The sequence below is a fragment of the Strongylocentrotus purpuratus genome, unplaced genomic scaffold, assembly GCF_000002235.5.
Source record: "Strongylocentrotus purpuratus isolate Spur 01 unplaced genomic scaffold, Spur_5.0 spur5_scaffold_1, whole genome shotgun sequence".
NCBI lineage: Eukaryota > Metazoa > Echinodermata > Echinoidea > Camarodonta > Strongylocentrotidae > Strongylocentrotus > Strongylocentrotus purpuratus.
Genome location: NW_022145594.1, coordinates 30285737 through 30301310, shown reverse-complemented (window position 1 = coordinate 30301310; position 15574 = coordinate 30285737). Strand labels below are relative to the sequence as shown.

At 37.0% G+C, this 15574-nt stretch overlaps 2 protein-coding genes across 2 annotated transcripts in view; one reads left to right on the top strand and one right to left on the bottom strand.

Annotated features, from left to right (window-relative positions):
• The window catches only part of LOC100887979, a 53514-nt gene that overhangs the window by 18870 nt on the left and 19070 nt on the right, over positions 1 to 15574 (top strand). Inside the window, exon 4 of the mRNA XM_030978012.1 lies at positions 10661 to 12345. Coding sequence (XP_030833872.1) covers positions 10661 to 12345 — 1685 coding nt within the window. The remainder of the gene's footprint in view (positions 1 to 10660; positions 12346 to 15574) is intronic.
• On the bottom strand, positions 1310 to 6775 carry LOC105437939. Its single transcript, XM_011665139.2, has 5 exons — positions 6420 to 6775; positions 5198 to 5340; positions 4877 to 4945; positions 4154 to 4249; positions 1310 to 3352 (listed from the first exon to the last, which is right to left on the bottom strand). Exons 3-5 carry the CDS (start codon positions 4933 to 4935, stop codon positions 3088 to 3090), a joined length of 420 nt encoding a protein of 139 aa, XP_011663441.1. The 5' UTR covers positions 4936 to 4945; positions 5198 to 5340; positions 6420 to 6775; the 3' UTR covers positions 1310 to 3087.

The following is a 15574-nucleotide window of genomic DNA, read 5'->3' as shown; positions in this document are numbered from 1 at the left end:
GGTGGATTTTTTGTCTTATCATATGTTATAGGTCCAGAGCGACACCTTTAACATATATAACAACATGAAGGTACATGGCTAAAGGGAAAGTGGAGAAATAAAAAGAAATAAATTAAAAAAAATATTAAAAATTGTTGTATCAGTATACTATAATGAATAACAGTAGTGAATTAATTTAACATCTTACTTGATTCATACTTGTCCATAATGCAGTGTTTTTCAGTATTCTTATTTTGGTACTGCATGCAATTGTAAAGTTTAAAAAAAAAAAGTGATTGTCACTTCTTGTAAATAAGTTGTGTTCTACAGTGCCTGTGTATTGCATGACCTACGTCAGTACGTGATAACTTGTAAATGTGTAAAGACATAAGATTTTAATATAATTATAGTAATGCTAAAATGAAGATACATAACATATTTTTATGGTGTACATTGAAAGCTTTATTCGGCCATAACTAACAGTTAAATTTACACAACATTATTGAGATGAATACAAATTATAATTGCTGTACTGAAGGCAATATTTAAACGTGATGTTGATTTCAACCATTGCATACAAACAGATCATGTGTATCAACAAAGGCACATTTTTATTTAGCATCTATCGCTATGACAACTTTAACCGTCGTCATTAAGAAGGAGCAATATACTTTATTTGTATACCACCACGTCTTGTTACTTATTAGTTACTGCTTATTTATATACATCTTATCTTGTGTCTTTCATAAAAACTTGACATACTCTATAGGCAATGTGTAGATAAGTTTACCAAAGAAAAGTATCTATAACAGTAATGTTTCTACGCGCTTGACAAATATACTATTACCCCGGTCATTTGATTCAGTGCTTGCCCGCACACAATGTTTTGACTAGTACGTGATCATACAAATTTTGCCGAGAAACTGCCTACTAATTGATATATTTGGTAAATTATTATATCTATTTGGACTTGATAGATATAACGCATGTGTCGCGCACTTGTGTGTAGTCCCATATACATCTTTCTGTGTACAGTGCTTGTAACTTTACCAAGACTGGGCCAATTTTTTTATCATTTCGATGATTTTAGAACCTTGCAGTACACACCAAGACTTATATGCTAGATGATCAACCTTTTCTGATCGATTCCACAACAATCCTTTCACAATGCAGTCGCATGACCATAACTGGTTTTATCTTTTAAGTTTCACGTCTTACTTTATATATAAATGCTTTAAAAATTGTCTGAGTGATTCTTTTCCTTAATGTGTACGAGTATACATGTATACATACTCCATATCGATCTCAAATCCTGAATCATATCAGTTTCAGCACAAAATTAAGTATAGTTAGGTACATATATGTCTTTCATCTTCCCTAATGCTCGACTATGAATATCACCTCAAGTGATTAACATCCAACATAAGGTTTTTCAAAAAAAATAGCACAGACATTTCAAAACTGGTAATGTCCTATACGCACACAAAAGACAATTCTGCGTTGTGTGTACTGAGTTTCATATGAATCGATCAAACTACTTCCAATAGTTTGCTCACATACTTATTTTACACACTGCACATGCATTGAGTTTTATACTGTTATTATAATGCCTCATCAAAGATACCAAAACTATAAAATTGCTAAAACTTGGAAAGAATATGCTCCACAAGATTATTAAAACAAAATTGTATTCTTTGTGCAAAGCTTGGTTACCATGGAGGTACCTTAACAGACAGACACAACAAATGTGTCTTGCACACCCTCGGGTCAATCGGTATACCAAGTTTTATTACAATTTGCAAAAAAATTGGAAAAAATTTGACCCAGTTTTTTACAATAGACCAACAGAAAGACTCGCCTGCCCAACTGTATCCTTATTCCTTTATACACCCTTTCAAACTACAAAGTAGTTACAGGCAGCATATCTCTTGATGGTATAACCTTGAACCGCAATACTTTGGCGTTGAGCTGATTCACGTTCATTGATTCAAATGATGCATGAAACCAACTGTTTTGCTGTCTTGTGATCATTTCTCTTTTTCGCTTGCATTATTTTAGTCACATTGATTGCATTAAACAAAAAATGAAGACTATTTACAATAAGATATTCTACAAATCTTTCTTCTGTCCATGTTGATTTTCAACAGGTTCCGAAGTATAGTCTTTTTCATGATCGACTGTCACCTCAGTTACATGCACAGTCACTAAAACCAAACACATTGTTGACTCATGGTTTGACCTCTTGGCTGTAAATTTTATAATTACTACCGTAACTTCTTCAAGGAATATAGGTTGCCAAATAGATACAAATTGAAATATCCACCATTTCCACATGAGCAAGCACTGATTTTATCACAAATTATGAATTGTATAAATCACATAGAGCTTTTATACACTGATGTCACAATTTGTCTTTTATATTCCTACATTTCTTCCATTTGTAAACTTGCCAACCTCTTATTGTAATACAATATACAAGTGCCAAGCATGGTGGCTAATCTAGCAACAATAACAATTTATTTCTGGTACATGTATATCATGTGTTATGTGATTTTTTTTCTCCAGATAACCACATCCCCATGATCCCCAGGGACACTCTAGTATCAAGTTTGGTGGTATTTTGTCAAAGGGTCTCTGACATATCAAGAATACATGCTCGTAATGCTAAGCCATGCAATCTTTCACCTCCGGACCACAAAATCATTAGCAACCAAATGAGTCCAAAATGTTAAGTTCCAACCAATCCTCAAGATAGCCTAAAAACATGCCACATGGACAAATTAAATCGAGGCGATTAAGAGTCTTGCATGCAATCATGCAACAATGAACCTCATTTGACCTTTGACCTACTTATGTGACCTTCAACTCCAGAATATCATGGAGGCCAATAAAGGGCATCTACCAATCAAGTATGGTTACAAACAGATGCAGGGTTGGAAAGTTAGCAACCCTAATTGATTTTTGCAGGTAAGATTTCACATTAGACTTCATTCAAATTTGTGTACAGTCACGGAGGATGGACGGAAGGACGCCATTTGGATCCCTTAGTCTCTGCTCGAAAAAAAGCAGTTCTCAAGTCAGACAATCCCAAATGTTCACTACAGAGGATTACATGGATTTCTCTAATCGGCCTAGTCTCCTGGCTAGGATCACATCAACTTGTGGTGGAGGAAATGGTGCAAGCCGGGGCCTTGTGTGTCTAGGGTCATCAGGGAGCAGAACAGCCTTCGAGAACAGTGGTCCTTGGTCCTGTTCTCTGCGTTCCAGTATCGCACCGATGAGTCCTTGTACATACATGTAGGGGTAGGTCTTGGGGACCTTCTCCTTCCGGGCCACATAGTTGTTGGCACGCTTTGACCATACTGCAACATATCTGTATCATAAAATAAAAGAACATGCAAAATGTAACAAGTTGCATTATATGCACACTCATTCTTGTCAATTGGAAATGATTCATATCTCTTAAAGATAAACTTGAGTTCTGGTAAAAAAAAGAAAATGAATTCTCACAGAATCTAACGAAACTTACACTGAATGTTCAAGATTACAAATAAATGTCATGTGCCAAACAATTTTGGAAGAAAATGTATACTGGCTGAGTAATGAGCATAGAAAGATAAGGAAATCAGGGCAGTACTAGCCCCGACAGGCCGACACCATGTGTGTTGTCCCATATACATCTTTCTGTGTAAGTGATTGTTACTTTACCAAAACTCTGCCAAATTTATGATGATTTTGATGACTTCAGAACCTTGCATTACACACCAAGTATATTATTACACTGAATCCAAGTCCGCATTTAGGGTCCAAAATCAGCAGCATGATTGACAAACCATCAGCTTACAGTCCGTCATCTACATAATTTAGATGTGCGTCGTGTACAGGGACAACTTCTTTAGATGACGTCATAGTTTGGCGATTTAAAAGGGGCGTTCCCAGGAAGGACAATTAGATATTTAATAATTTCCCCAAAATTGATAAATTTCATGGGAAAGAACTGCCAATTCGGATTGCCCTGTCCAACTACACAGGGAAAACAAAAAATCATGTTTTTTTTTTTTACTCCACCCACTTTGGATTGCCTTGTCCATCTAAAAAAAAATGTACAAATAAAAATAGGAAAAACAAGAAAGAAAAGAAAACCTTTTTTTCTTTCTTTCTAATTTCCACTCACTTTGTATTGCCTTGTTCATCAATCTGGTCGGGCCTGTCCTTGTGTGCCATGTAGTCGATGACCGCAAGCAAATTCCTTGCCCGGTTTGCTGGGTAGCTGGATGGATAAGACAAACAATTGGTATTACCACTACCATGATGAATGAATAGTAAATGCTTTAGACAAATCTCAGACTCATTGGCCCGTAGTCACAAAGGAGGTTTGTAGGAGGTTTGTACAAACCATGGTTTGACGATGGTTTACATCTATGGAATGCTGCTCGCATACCGTAAATTGTAAATTAACATTGTTAACAAGTATGGAGTTTACATTCCTTCTCGGACTCCATCAGTTTACAAATGGCATTCCATAGATGTAAACCTTGGCCAAACCATGGTTTGTACAAACCTCCTTTGTGAATACGAGCCATTCACTTCAGTTCTGGATTTGTGTTGTAAATTATTGACTCTTAATTAAAGGTAGTTACATTTCCCTGCTACAACCACTCCAACTTGACTTAACATCAGGTACCGACACAAGTACGATACAAAGTCTGCTGTTTCAAGACTCTGCATGCATCCAAAAGTGATTTCAGCATTTATATAGATGTCATTCATAATTTCTCATTAACTTTGCTATTTGCTTCAAAATATGATATTGTAACTGTAACCGTACTGTAATGATATGTTTCAACTTTTCCACAATCTTACTTCAAACATACAAAATGATACTAAAAATACTTACTCAAAGGAATACCGCTTGGAAGCATACATCAGTATATGGTTGTGGAAACACTCGAGCATGCTGGTGTGCCTAAGGAATTATGAAAACAAAATAAAAACTGATATAAATGATAGGGCATTTCATTATTTTCATACCACAAAATCAATATTGAAAATCCCATGTCATACACATGAGCAATTATCTTGACCTGCTGATATGTCCCAATTTTATAGGTCATAACCGAAAAAGAGCTCAATCTTGCAAACATGTACGTAATGAACGCATTCTCATTAAATTCCTCTCAATTTACAGAGCCTTTCGTACATGTATACAGAATCCTACCTGAAGCGAGCAAATCAGCAGAGTAGGCCAAGTTCTCCATGAATTTGCGGTCAAAGGTGACTTGTACTATTCACCTGCTAATTCCCCTACTGCTGCTTGGAATTTCTTCGCTGGGGATGGATTGTGTTGTCTGTTCTTCATATCTGTAAAAAGTGAAGAAACGAAAGTCATTCACAAAGTAAAAAACATTCAGATTTTAAATCACCAAAAGAAATTATTTTGAAGATGGCATTCTCTAATAATTATCACAGCTAGCCAGATTTGGAATTTGCATGACTAATAACTGATGCATTGGTTCTCTGTCATGTATGTGAAGTTGAGACACTCTTTGGTAGAGATAAATATAGATGAGACAGTCACATCTCAAGCAAGCTATAGTATAACCTTGTCGACTTTTAAAAAGAGCAGGATGTTTACCCGGTTGACTAGCCCTGCACGTCATCATTACAAAGAAAACTGCAGTTGTAACGAGGGACATTAAAGGTAGGGTCTATTACAAAGTTTTGGGAAATTTTGAAAATTGGGTGGATAGTGATTCTTTACAATTTTGATATATTTGGATGCCCCTGTGGAAGTATTATAAGCACTAGAAAATTTAGCTCCTAAAACACTTCTGCTTTCGAAAAAAATTGAATATAAAAATTTACCGGTGCTCCCGGTAAATTTTGATAAATTTAAAATAGCGCCTACGGTCGTACAACGGTAGCTGCTACCATAAAAATCCCGGAATATGTAGTTGTGATATATAATTTCAAAAAGGTAATAGCCAATCGGTCAATTGTAGCTTGTTGTATAGCTGAATTAATATATTGACCTTGAGAGAGAGTTATAGTATACCCCATAAAGAGATTATTATTTACAATTTCATCACTTTAGACTCGATTTCAACGCGACAACGTTCACTGAATATTGTAGGATCGCATAGATCTATGCTTCCAATATTTTCATTTGAACCAAATTCATCCAGAGGTCTAGTGGAGCCAGACGTAGTCTCAGTGGAACAACCGACGATATAGAGACTGAAGCTTTCGGTCTACTGTAGACCTAGGCTAGACTATTCAATATCATATGATTCATGAAATCTGAATTAAAAATCCAAGGCAAGAGATAACAAAACGTAATTTCTTAAATTTGCCGATTCCATGCATCTAGTCTCTAGACTAGATCAAATTAAAACGGTAGGCCTACCCAATGCAGTGGGGCGTATATCATTTCAACTTACCTCTCAGTGAGCTGGCATGTCTATTGCATCCTCTAGACTCGGCAACGAGAAGGCCGCCTGCAGCTCGTGAAGTTTCTCCGCCGTACCCTGGCCTTGTTCACAGCCACTCCCGCGCCTCCTCTGGGCCGGATGGTCGAGCTGCCATTGCTTGTTTCTCTCCTTCCTCTTACCGTCTTACTTAGTCTTATTCCGATTTAGCGTAGCCTTAGCCTTGTCCTTAGGCTTAGCACTAGCTGAGTCCGAGTCGGCCATCGTCCGTGACCTCGAGCTCCTTTTCCAATCTCGATCTCGTTATCGTATTTCAATCAAAGCTTGTCTGTAGCTGTCTAGCGTTCGACCGGGCCGGCGCCGGTGATAATCTGATATGAGCTGTGTGTGTTATACTTTACGCGTATTGGAATTGATCAGCTGTACTGTATTACTAGCGCGCGGTCGGATACCCGCCTGCTAGCTACCTGTAGTACTGTACGTACCAACGAACTGAAACACTCGTTGTAAATACGCTGGTTGTTAAATGACATAGAGGGAGCTAAACACGTAAATTCAAAAAATAAACCGTCGAAAGTCAAAAGTGATGTCCGGACGTCAAACACTTTTATATAATGTTTTGAAAGCAAATTGCACAACAATTAGAGCATTTGATTTGGAATTATTATCATCTCCCATGTTTTTTTCGATGATCTTTCATATGGTACTGAAATAAACCAAATTTGTTTTGGAGGGGCACTTTGGAAATTACCAATACTCAACTATACCTTTAAGAGTTATAATTAATCCAATTTGACCGAAAGCCCTCCAACCAATCACAAACCTACATATTTATATCTATTTGGAATGCAATGGCATCTCTATGGGGGTAAGGGGTACATGCATTTGAAGAGAGTACAGAAAGGGGGCACACAAAAACGTAAAAGAGAGAAAACAGAAAGGGAGAAAAGAAGAAAACTTTTGATCCCATTGAATACATGCACCCCAGTATGAGAGGCTAAATGCCTTAGAAATATAATTTTTTGTTAAAGCTCGGTCTCAGCTCACATTAGAAAGTTGCACAGGTCTCATAATTTTGCATACAAATATAGATATAGGGCCTAGTTTATAATTAGCATTTTTTGAATGGTTCCAAATTTGACACCAAAAAGTACTTCCCATTGCTTTGCCCCCTTTTATAAGTTTCACCAGCCTCTTGTGAGATATTGCACCCTAAATAACTGAATGTTTACAATGGGATTCAACTTTCTCAAAAGAAAATCATCTTGGGTTACCTTGCTATATTCCTCGACCGAAGTGTTCGTTAATTTTGTTCATCATTTAAGTAGAAATGAATAGAAAACCACTTTGATCACTTTGCTCCCTTGCAAAATTCCTAAGCCTGTCGCCTTACTCACTTGCTTGTGCAGTTACGTACATGTAGATAAGTTTGGGCAATGGGGTTTGGGCGCAGTTACATTGATTGCTCTAGGCGCCACTTTATTGTGGTATCGGGCCATTGTTGTATCGGGGCAGTTGTGTGAGGGAAATCTCAGTTGAAATTTTTTCATTGATTTCCATCTTCGATTTTTCACAATGTGTTCGCACAAATCTTTGGTTCTTATAAGAGTGTGAGGAGTTCGATATTATCTCCTCCATTAGGCGCTCTAGCCATCATTGGTGGTGTGGGTGTGATCTGTGCATAATCACATATAAGTTTTGAACCACGTCTCTGATCTAGGACTGATATACTCTGGAACTCCCGTTTTAGTGTATAGTTGTCCGGTATTAAGCTGTCATATCTACATTAAGTCATTTAACAATTTTCTTGGTCACGGAGTGATACATATCAGGTAAAAAATGAAAGGAGCTTCCAGCTCATCCAAAAGCCGCCTGAATGCGGCATCATTATGCTCATAAGGGTTCAGTTTCAACAAATCAGAAGGAATGCTCAAAGACTTTAAGTTATTCATAAAGGATGTATGTTATGTTACATCATTACCTACCAAATTGTAACCTCGCCAAATTAGTTGAAACTACCGGTAAATGCTTTCTCTGCTAAGCCTCCTCACTATTTCCTCATTTGATTTTTAAAAAACTTTGTTTGTGTGTATAACTTGCACATTGGCCCCTTTCCCCTTATAAGCCCCTGATTATTACAAACCTCTTAAATCTTTTAGACCCTGCTGTATTATGAATCCAACTCTCAGGTTATTTTGACTTTTGTCAAACTTAGAAAAAGAGGGAAGCAAGAAGGATATAATGTTGGCATATATACTTGCCTTTAACAATCTAGGCATAAACGATTAACACTGATTTTTCAAAATTATATTGTACCTGGCACTAGAGGAGGTTGGATGGGCTTGCGACACAGAAGGGGTGGGGGGGGGGTGCAAGCTATGCAAACCAAAACTAAGTATGTACATGGAAATGTTTCAGAGTGTAAATCCTGTTGAGTCTCGTATTATTTGGTAATGTCCTGATAATCAGTTTCTGTCACAAAACTGGAGATTAGATTTTGATTCATGATTTATTTATCTAGATTTATTTAGAATTTTAGAAGGAAAGAGAAGAGTGAATAATTTCAAGCTTTTCCCTGTATCATTTGATTCTTCATGATCTATTTATAAAATTATAAAATTAAGTGTACTTTTAAATAAATGATGCTTTGCATCAGTTTCTCTCATTCATTTTGAGAGTATGAAGAGGTGGGCCGGGGAGGGGTATTGACATGAACGGTAGTGGCGTTTGAATTGCAGGTTCTGATGACTTTCGTCAATGTCTTTCAATCTACCAAAAAATGAAACGGCAGTACAAGTTTTGAACTAAAGCGTCCAGTTTTTTCTAATAGCTTTGTATCGATTGGATTATGCCAAAGTTTTGAGATGAAAACTATGGAGGGGGTGGCGCGGCAAGAAGTATAACCCACTGACACAGACAGATAAATTAACTATTATAGCCTACCAAGACATTGCAAATGCTGCGTGAAGATTATTTTATCTCTTTTTCATTTGCCACTTACTTTATTAATATAGCTGCGCACTAATTGCTCTAATTTTATTCTAGGCGAGGGGGGAGGGTCACAGATGAAGGGAAGGGTGCACATTCTGAACCCTACCACCCATTATCTTCATGATTCAGACTGAAAATCATGACTATCACCTGGATCCAGATCTCATTTTATATATCACTTGACAGAAATCCTGCATCATTTTTTAACACACATCATGTCCTACACAACATACTGTCCCATCCCAAAATTACTTTTGATGGGGGTAGGGGGGGGGGGGGGGGGGGGGGTTGAAAGTTCTGAACCAAACCATGCACTATGAACATGTTTAGGATGGAAAATTATGTCTGCCACTTGCAACAGGTCTAATTTTATGTATTATCTGATCTATATCCTTATTTGACTCTGAGAACTCATTATATATTGGTTGCTAAGCATATTATCACCATAGCAACGGGAACTAAGCGATATATATCATTAAAATATGATGAAAATGCATCATCTGACATCATAATTCCTATCACAGTAGTCATCTGCTCAGTAATAGCTTCTTCTCGCGATATATTCTGTTTTTCACATCACTATGTTACCGTTGCTAAGGAGAAGACAGCCCTTAGCAACCAAATTTGCCATTTTGGCTCAAATCAAAATGTCAACTTTAGAGCGCTATAACTTTTTAGTTATAAAAGCAATAGACTTGCGATTTGCATATGATATCAACCATGTTTCTGAACAGTTTGTCAGCAAGTATCAAGTCAGTTAGCACTATAATCAATTAAATATGGAGAAATATGTATTTTGGCACAATTCATATTTCTGAAAAAATTGTAAAAACTTAAATTTTTGGCTCAAAATTATAATGCAAATCATTCCCAAACCTATTGAATGAGGTATCATCTTGTAGAAAAATTAATTTTCTTTCATATGACACCTTACACATGGTGAAATAAGGTACTGTTAAAAAGTAATCCCCCAAATTGTACAACACTAGTTATACATGGCGGCCATTTTGAAAAAAGCCGCCATTTTTTTTTCTCCAAAAGCCGCCGTTTTTTCCAGTAGCAAATTGCAAAGGTAGTCCACCTAGAAATTGTGCAGGGAGGTCCCCCGCACACGTTGAGACCAAACGACCTTTTACAATACGCCATGTCTCAAAACCCCCCAAAATGGGGTTTTGACCCCTAGGTATCATGTGTATGTTATCCTCAAATGAAACATTTTGATTGACAGAAAAGTTTTCACACTTCTGTTCTTAAATTTATAGGTGCACCTGCTACGATGTCAGGATCACAGACTCAACCACTTTCTCCTGACCTGATCAAGAAATGTGCAGAAGATTTGAAATCCAAATACCGGACAACTTTCTGTAAGATCAGAGCTGATCCTCTCGACCCTGATTCCATTGTGCAATTTGACGACATGTTTGTTAACCTTGTCCTGGAAGAGGAATATCGTAAAGGCAAGCGACCACTTACGTACAGGGATCTCTTTAATCACAAAGTCAATGGAGAGTTTCCCAAGCGGATCATGATTCAGGGAGAGGCTGGGGCTGGAAAGACAACATTCTGTTCTAAGATTGCCTGGGACTGGATAACTGAGAATCCTGTTCTCCCAAAGTTCTCGTGGGTACTTGTTATCCCTTTTCGTGAAGCCAAACAATACACGATCGGTGAGATTGTCAAGTTGTATCTCTCCAAGGACAACCCAGCAACAGCCTGCCAGATCACTGAGTACATCCGTTCAAATCCAAAAGATGTATTCATTGCGTTTGATGGATTAGATGAGCTTGATGGCAAGGTTGTACAGCAAAGGAAAGCTGGTACAAAGTCAGAATGTCACCAGCCAAAGTCATCAAAACTAACAAGTGACACTTTGCAGCCAAGAGTCCACAGTGCAGAGGCAAGTGGAAGTGCTTCAGAGAGAGGTGGCATTGCACTTAGAGACATTCTTAGTTCAGATGAGCTTGCTGCTTGCCCGGTGTTTGTGACAAGTCGCCCATGGAAGGTCGAAGAGATTAGATGGGACAATAGTCTACGGAAACTGTACACTTTCATGTTTGTAGAAGGGTTTAGTAAGGAGAATGTGGAGGTGTACATTCACAAGTACTTTCAAGATGATGGGGCCAAAGCAGATCAGCTTATCCAATTAACCAAAGACAATGTCATCATATCTGAGAATATGGCCCCGTATCCTATCTACATAGCTATGCTCTGTCTTATGTGGAGAGAACTTGGTGACGAAAAACAAGAAAAGTTGAAGTCATTGCAAACTTTTTCTCAAATATTTGATGAAATGTTTGAATTCTTGAAGGTGCATTATGCTCAGAAAGAGATCACAGATTTAGACAGCCAAGATTTCCAAACCTTTCGCTCTCAAATTGAGAAGCTCATGGAACCAGTTGCCAAAGTTGCTTTCACCGGGCTACAAGAAAACACCCTTAGTTTCAAAGAAGGTGATTTTGAACAGTGCTCAGACTCCATTGAAACAGCTTGTAGAGTAGGGGTGTTGTCGCAGGAGAAAAAATTGTCATCTTTATATGATAAGAGCAGTATGTACCTGCAGTCTACTATCTTCTTTCCACACAAACTCTTTCAGGAGTACATGGCTGGGGTCCATCTTGCTTCCCTGTTTGAATTAGATCACAATGAATTCAACAGACTGATTGAGCAAGTAGTGCTGCCTAGAAAGGAAGAGTTTAGGTATCTCCTGTACTTCACTGTATCACGGGACAAGACCATTGCAAACCATGTCATGAAATGCATGTTACAGGGTGGCACTCCAGACAGCAAGGGGGTGAATTTCTTGGTTGATGTATCCTTTGAGAGTCAGGACCTAGATACTGCAGCCTTGGCGAGGGGTGGAATGTCATCTCTGAAAATACACCCATCCATGACAGCACACACCATAGCAGGTTATGTATTCACTGGACTAGGTGTACATAAAGATGTGGTAAGTTTGATATCTTACGTACATTAATAAGTATTACAATTTAAAGGGGATGTCCACCCTGATATTAAGTAGGTTTGAATAGAAGCAGAAAATGAGAAAAACATTATTAAACTGACTTAAAATTCAAAAGTTTCCTATTTTAAATTGAATATTGCTCAATAATTTGTTTCTCTCCTTTTCCTGATTTTATTAAAACCAACTTAATATCAGGGTGGACTTCCCCTTCAATTGCAAACCCAATGGGCATCTACAGAGATGCATTTTTTTAGGAATGGGTATTTAATATTTATTTATTCATTTATTTGTTCATGGTATGGATCAAAAAATGATAAGCAGCCAATGGCTGAATTGTTCACATTTTACAAGCATGTTTTAAAAATACATAAAAATACAATACTAAAAGTGGTAAGAATATCCAAAAGCCAGATGATACTCATGGTATATAGAACACTGTAGATTAAATAATTTAAGAAAAACAAAAACAATACAAGTATAAGTCATGAAACATAATTCATGGAGAGAAGTAAATTGCACTTTTGATCAATAAATTATGTCCATCATTCCCACATTCTATCCGTCTTCTTCTGCCCCCTCTCTTTCCCCTTCTCTCTCTCTCTCTCTCTCTCACTCTCACTCTCTCCCTCTCTCTCTCTCTCTCTCTCTTGCGTGTGGGTTGTCGGCAGATATATCAATAATTTGGTTACAGATATTTGCTTTAATTCATAGTTCAAAGTATTTATGATAAGCTCAAAAGAAAATATAAATCTAATCAATGGTATGAGTATTAAAAAAAGTTTAAGAAATATTGCATAATCACAATTTACAAACCATCAAATTGGTCAATAAATTGTATCAAATTCTTTTGCAGGGCTTGAATAGCATGTAAAATTGTACACATGGTATTATAATCTAATTAACACTAAATAATTTACAACAATGACAAGATAAACGCATTAAACCGAGGATAAAGGGATTTTGCGGGTACTTTTACCTAAGTATGATGCACAACAGATTTATTTATGGATCCCCCTCCCCCTTTACTTTAAATTTAAATTCAAGAGCCTGATGAGGTAGAGGAGGAGCACTTATTTTGAAGCGCTCCGTTTTAAGACTTCGGACTAGGTTTGGCCATTTTGCAATGATCGACAATGTAAAGTTGATTGCAATGGAGGAAGCCCGTGGTGAAAGTTTGATGATGGGCTGGTCAATCTTTTGAACAGACTCAATGCTAGTTTCTCTCGTCATTCATTGAGAGTGGGCAATTCCAATTCTTTTAGAGCATGTTGGTAAGTACAGTAGTGCAGTCCAAGCACAAGGCAGCATGCTCATTTTTTGGATTCTTTCAATCTGATTACTTTGGTTTTCAGTTAGCCCAGAGGGCCAAGCAGGGGCACAGTATTCTACCATGGGCCGAACGTAAGAACAGTAGACAAATTTGATCATTTGCTGGAAGTTTGAATCTGTTTAATATTCTGAGCATGTATAGTTTTGTGCTTGCTCGCTTGACAATATTATTCACATGATATGAACATTTCAGATCATGTTTAACCAGTACTCCAGGGGGGTGTTTCATAAAGCTGTTCGTAAAGTTACGCATGACTTTACAAATGACTCATATATGAAAAGCCAAATGGGATGCTCAATCATTTTTAACTGCATCAACTTAAGTTGAACTGTGCAGATGTAGATTATTATAGTAACGCTGCCTTGCGTCCTTCCGTGCGTCCGTCCGTGCATCCGTAACAAATTTGGTTTCTGATTGATAACTTCAGTAATGTTTGACGGATTTTAATGAAATTTGATATGAAGGTACATGATATCAAAATACAGGCTATTTTCGTTTTCAGAGTATGTAGGTCAAAGGTCAAAGGTCATAGCTCATTAAATATGCAAAAAACTACACATCTGGTTTCCAAACGATAACTTTAGTAATGTTTGACAGATTTTAATGAAATTTGATATGAAGGTACATGATATCGAAATACAGGCTAAGTTTGATTTCGGAATATGTAGGCCAAAGGTCAAAATCATAGCTCATTAAATATGCGAAAAAATACAATCTGGTTTCCGATCGATAACTTTAGTAATGTTTGACAGATTTTAATGAAATTTGATATGAAGGTACATGATATCAAAATACAGGCTAAGTTCAATTTCCGAGTATGTAGGTCAAAGGTCATAGCTCATTAAATATGCGTATCTGATTTCCGATCCATAACTTTAGTATTGGTTGACGGATTTTAATGAAATTTGATAAGAACGTTCATGGTATTAAAACACAGCCTAAGTTCAATTTCAGAGTATGTAGGTCAAAGGTCATAGCTCATTAAATATGAAAATCTGGTTTCCGATCCATAACTCTAGTATTGTTTGACAGATTTTAATGAAATTTGATATGAAGGTTCATGGTATCAAAACACAGCCTAAGTTCAATTTCAGAATATGTAGGTCAAAGGTCATAGCTCATTAAATATGCAAATCTGGTTTCCATTCGATAACTTGAGTAATGTTAGACAAATTTATTGAAATTTAATATGAAGGTACATGGTATCAAAATACATGTACAGCCTAAGTTCGATTTCTGAGTATGTAGGTCAAAGGTGAAATGTAATAGCTGATTAAATAGACAAAGCACCCAGCACTTTACAAAATCAAATTAATAAAGTTTCAAATAATTTATACACAAAACAACATTTAAGAGAGAAAGAAAGAGATGAGAAGGAAGCATTACAAATTTGCACAAGTCTTCAAGGAGATGTCTTTAATACAATATTTACACTAATGATATTTTTAAGTGGGTATACTACCGGCAATGATGATTATTGATTGTCCATTTTTGTTGTAGTGGAAGGGAGGGGGGGGGGTTGATGTGAAACATACATTATGATAATACTTGAGCAGTATCATTTCATATACCCATCACTATAGGCATATGATAAATATCAACAGTCAACTATTTGAATTAGTTTTATTGGACTACCAACCCTTTTCTGGTTGGAAAATAAACTGTCTGCTTGAAATGGCATCCTACACCTCAGTTTTGCTGCAACCAGTCCTCTTGATCATTTGATGCTCAGACTTCAGAGTAACCCTTAATTTTGATGGATGGAATAATTTAGGGCCCTTTAAAATGGCCTTTACCATGCTGCATTGCAGATAAAATGTTATAGCAGGCCTTCCTTTGCAAATAAATTTGGGATCATATAGGTTTCGTAGCACTACTCTGATG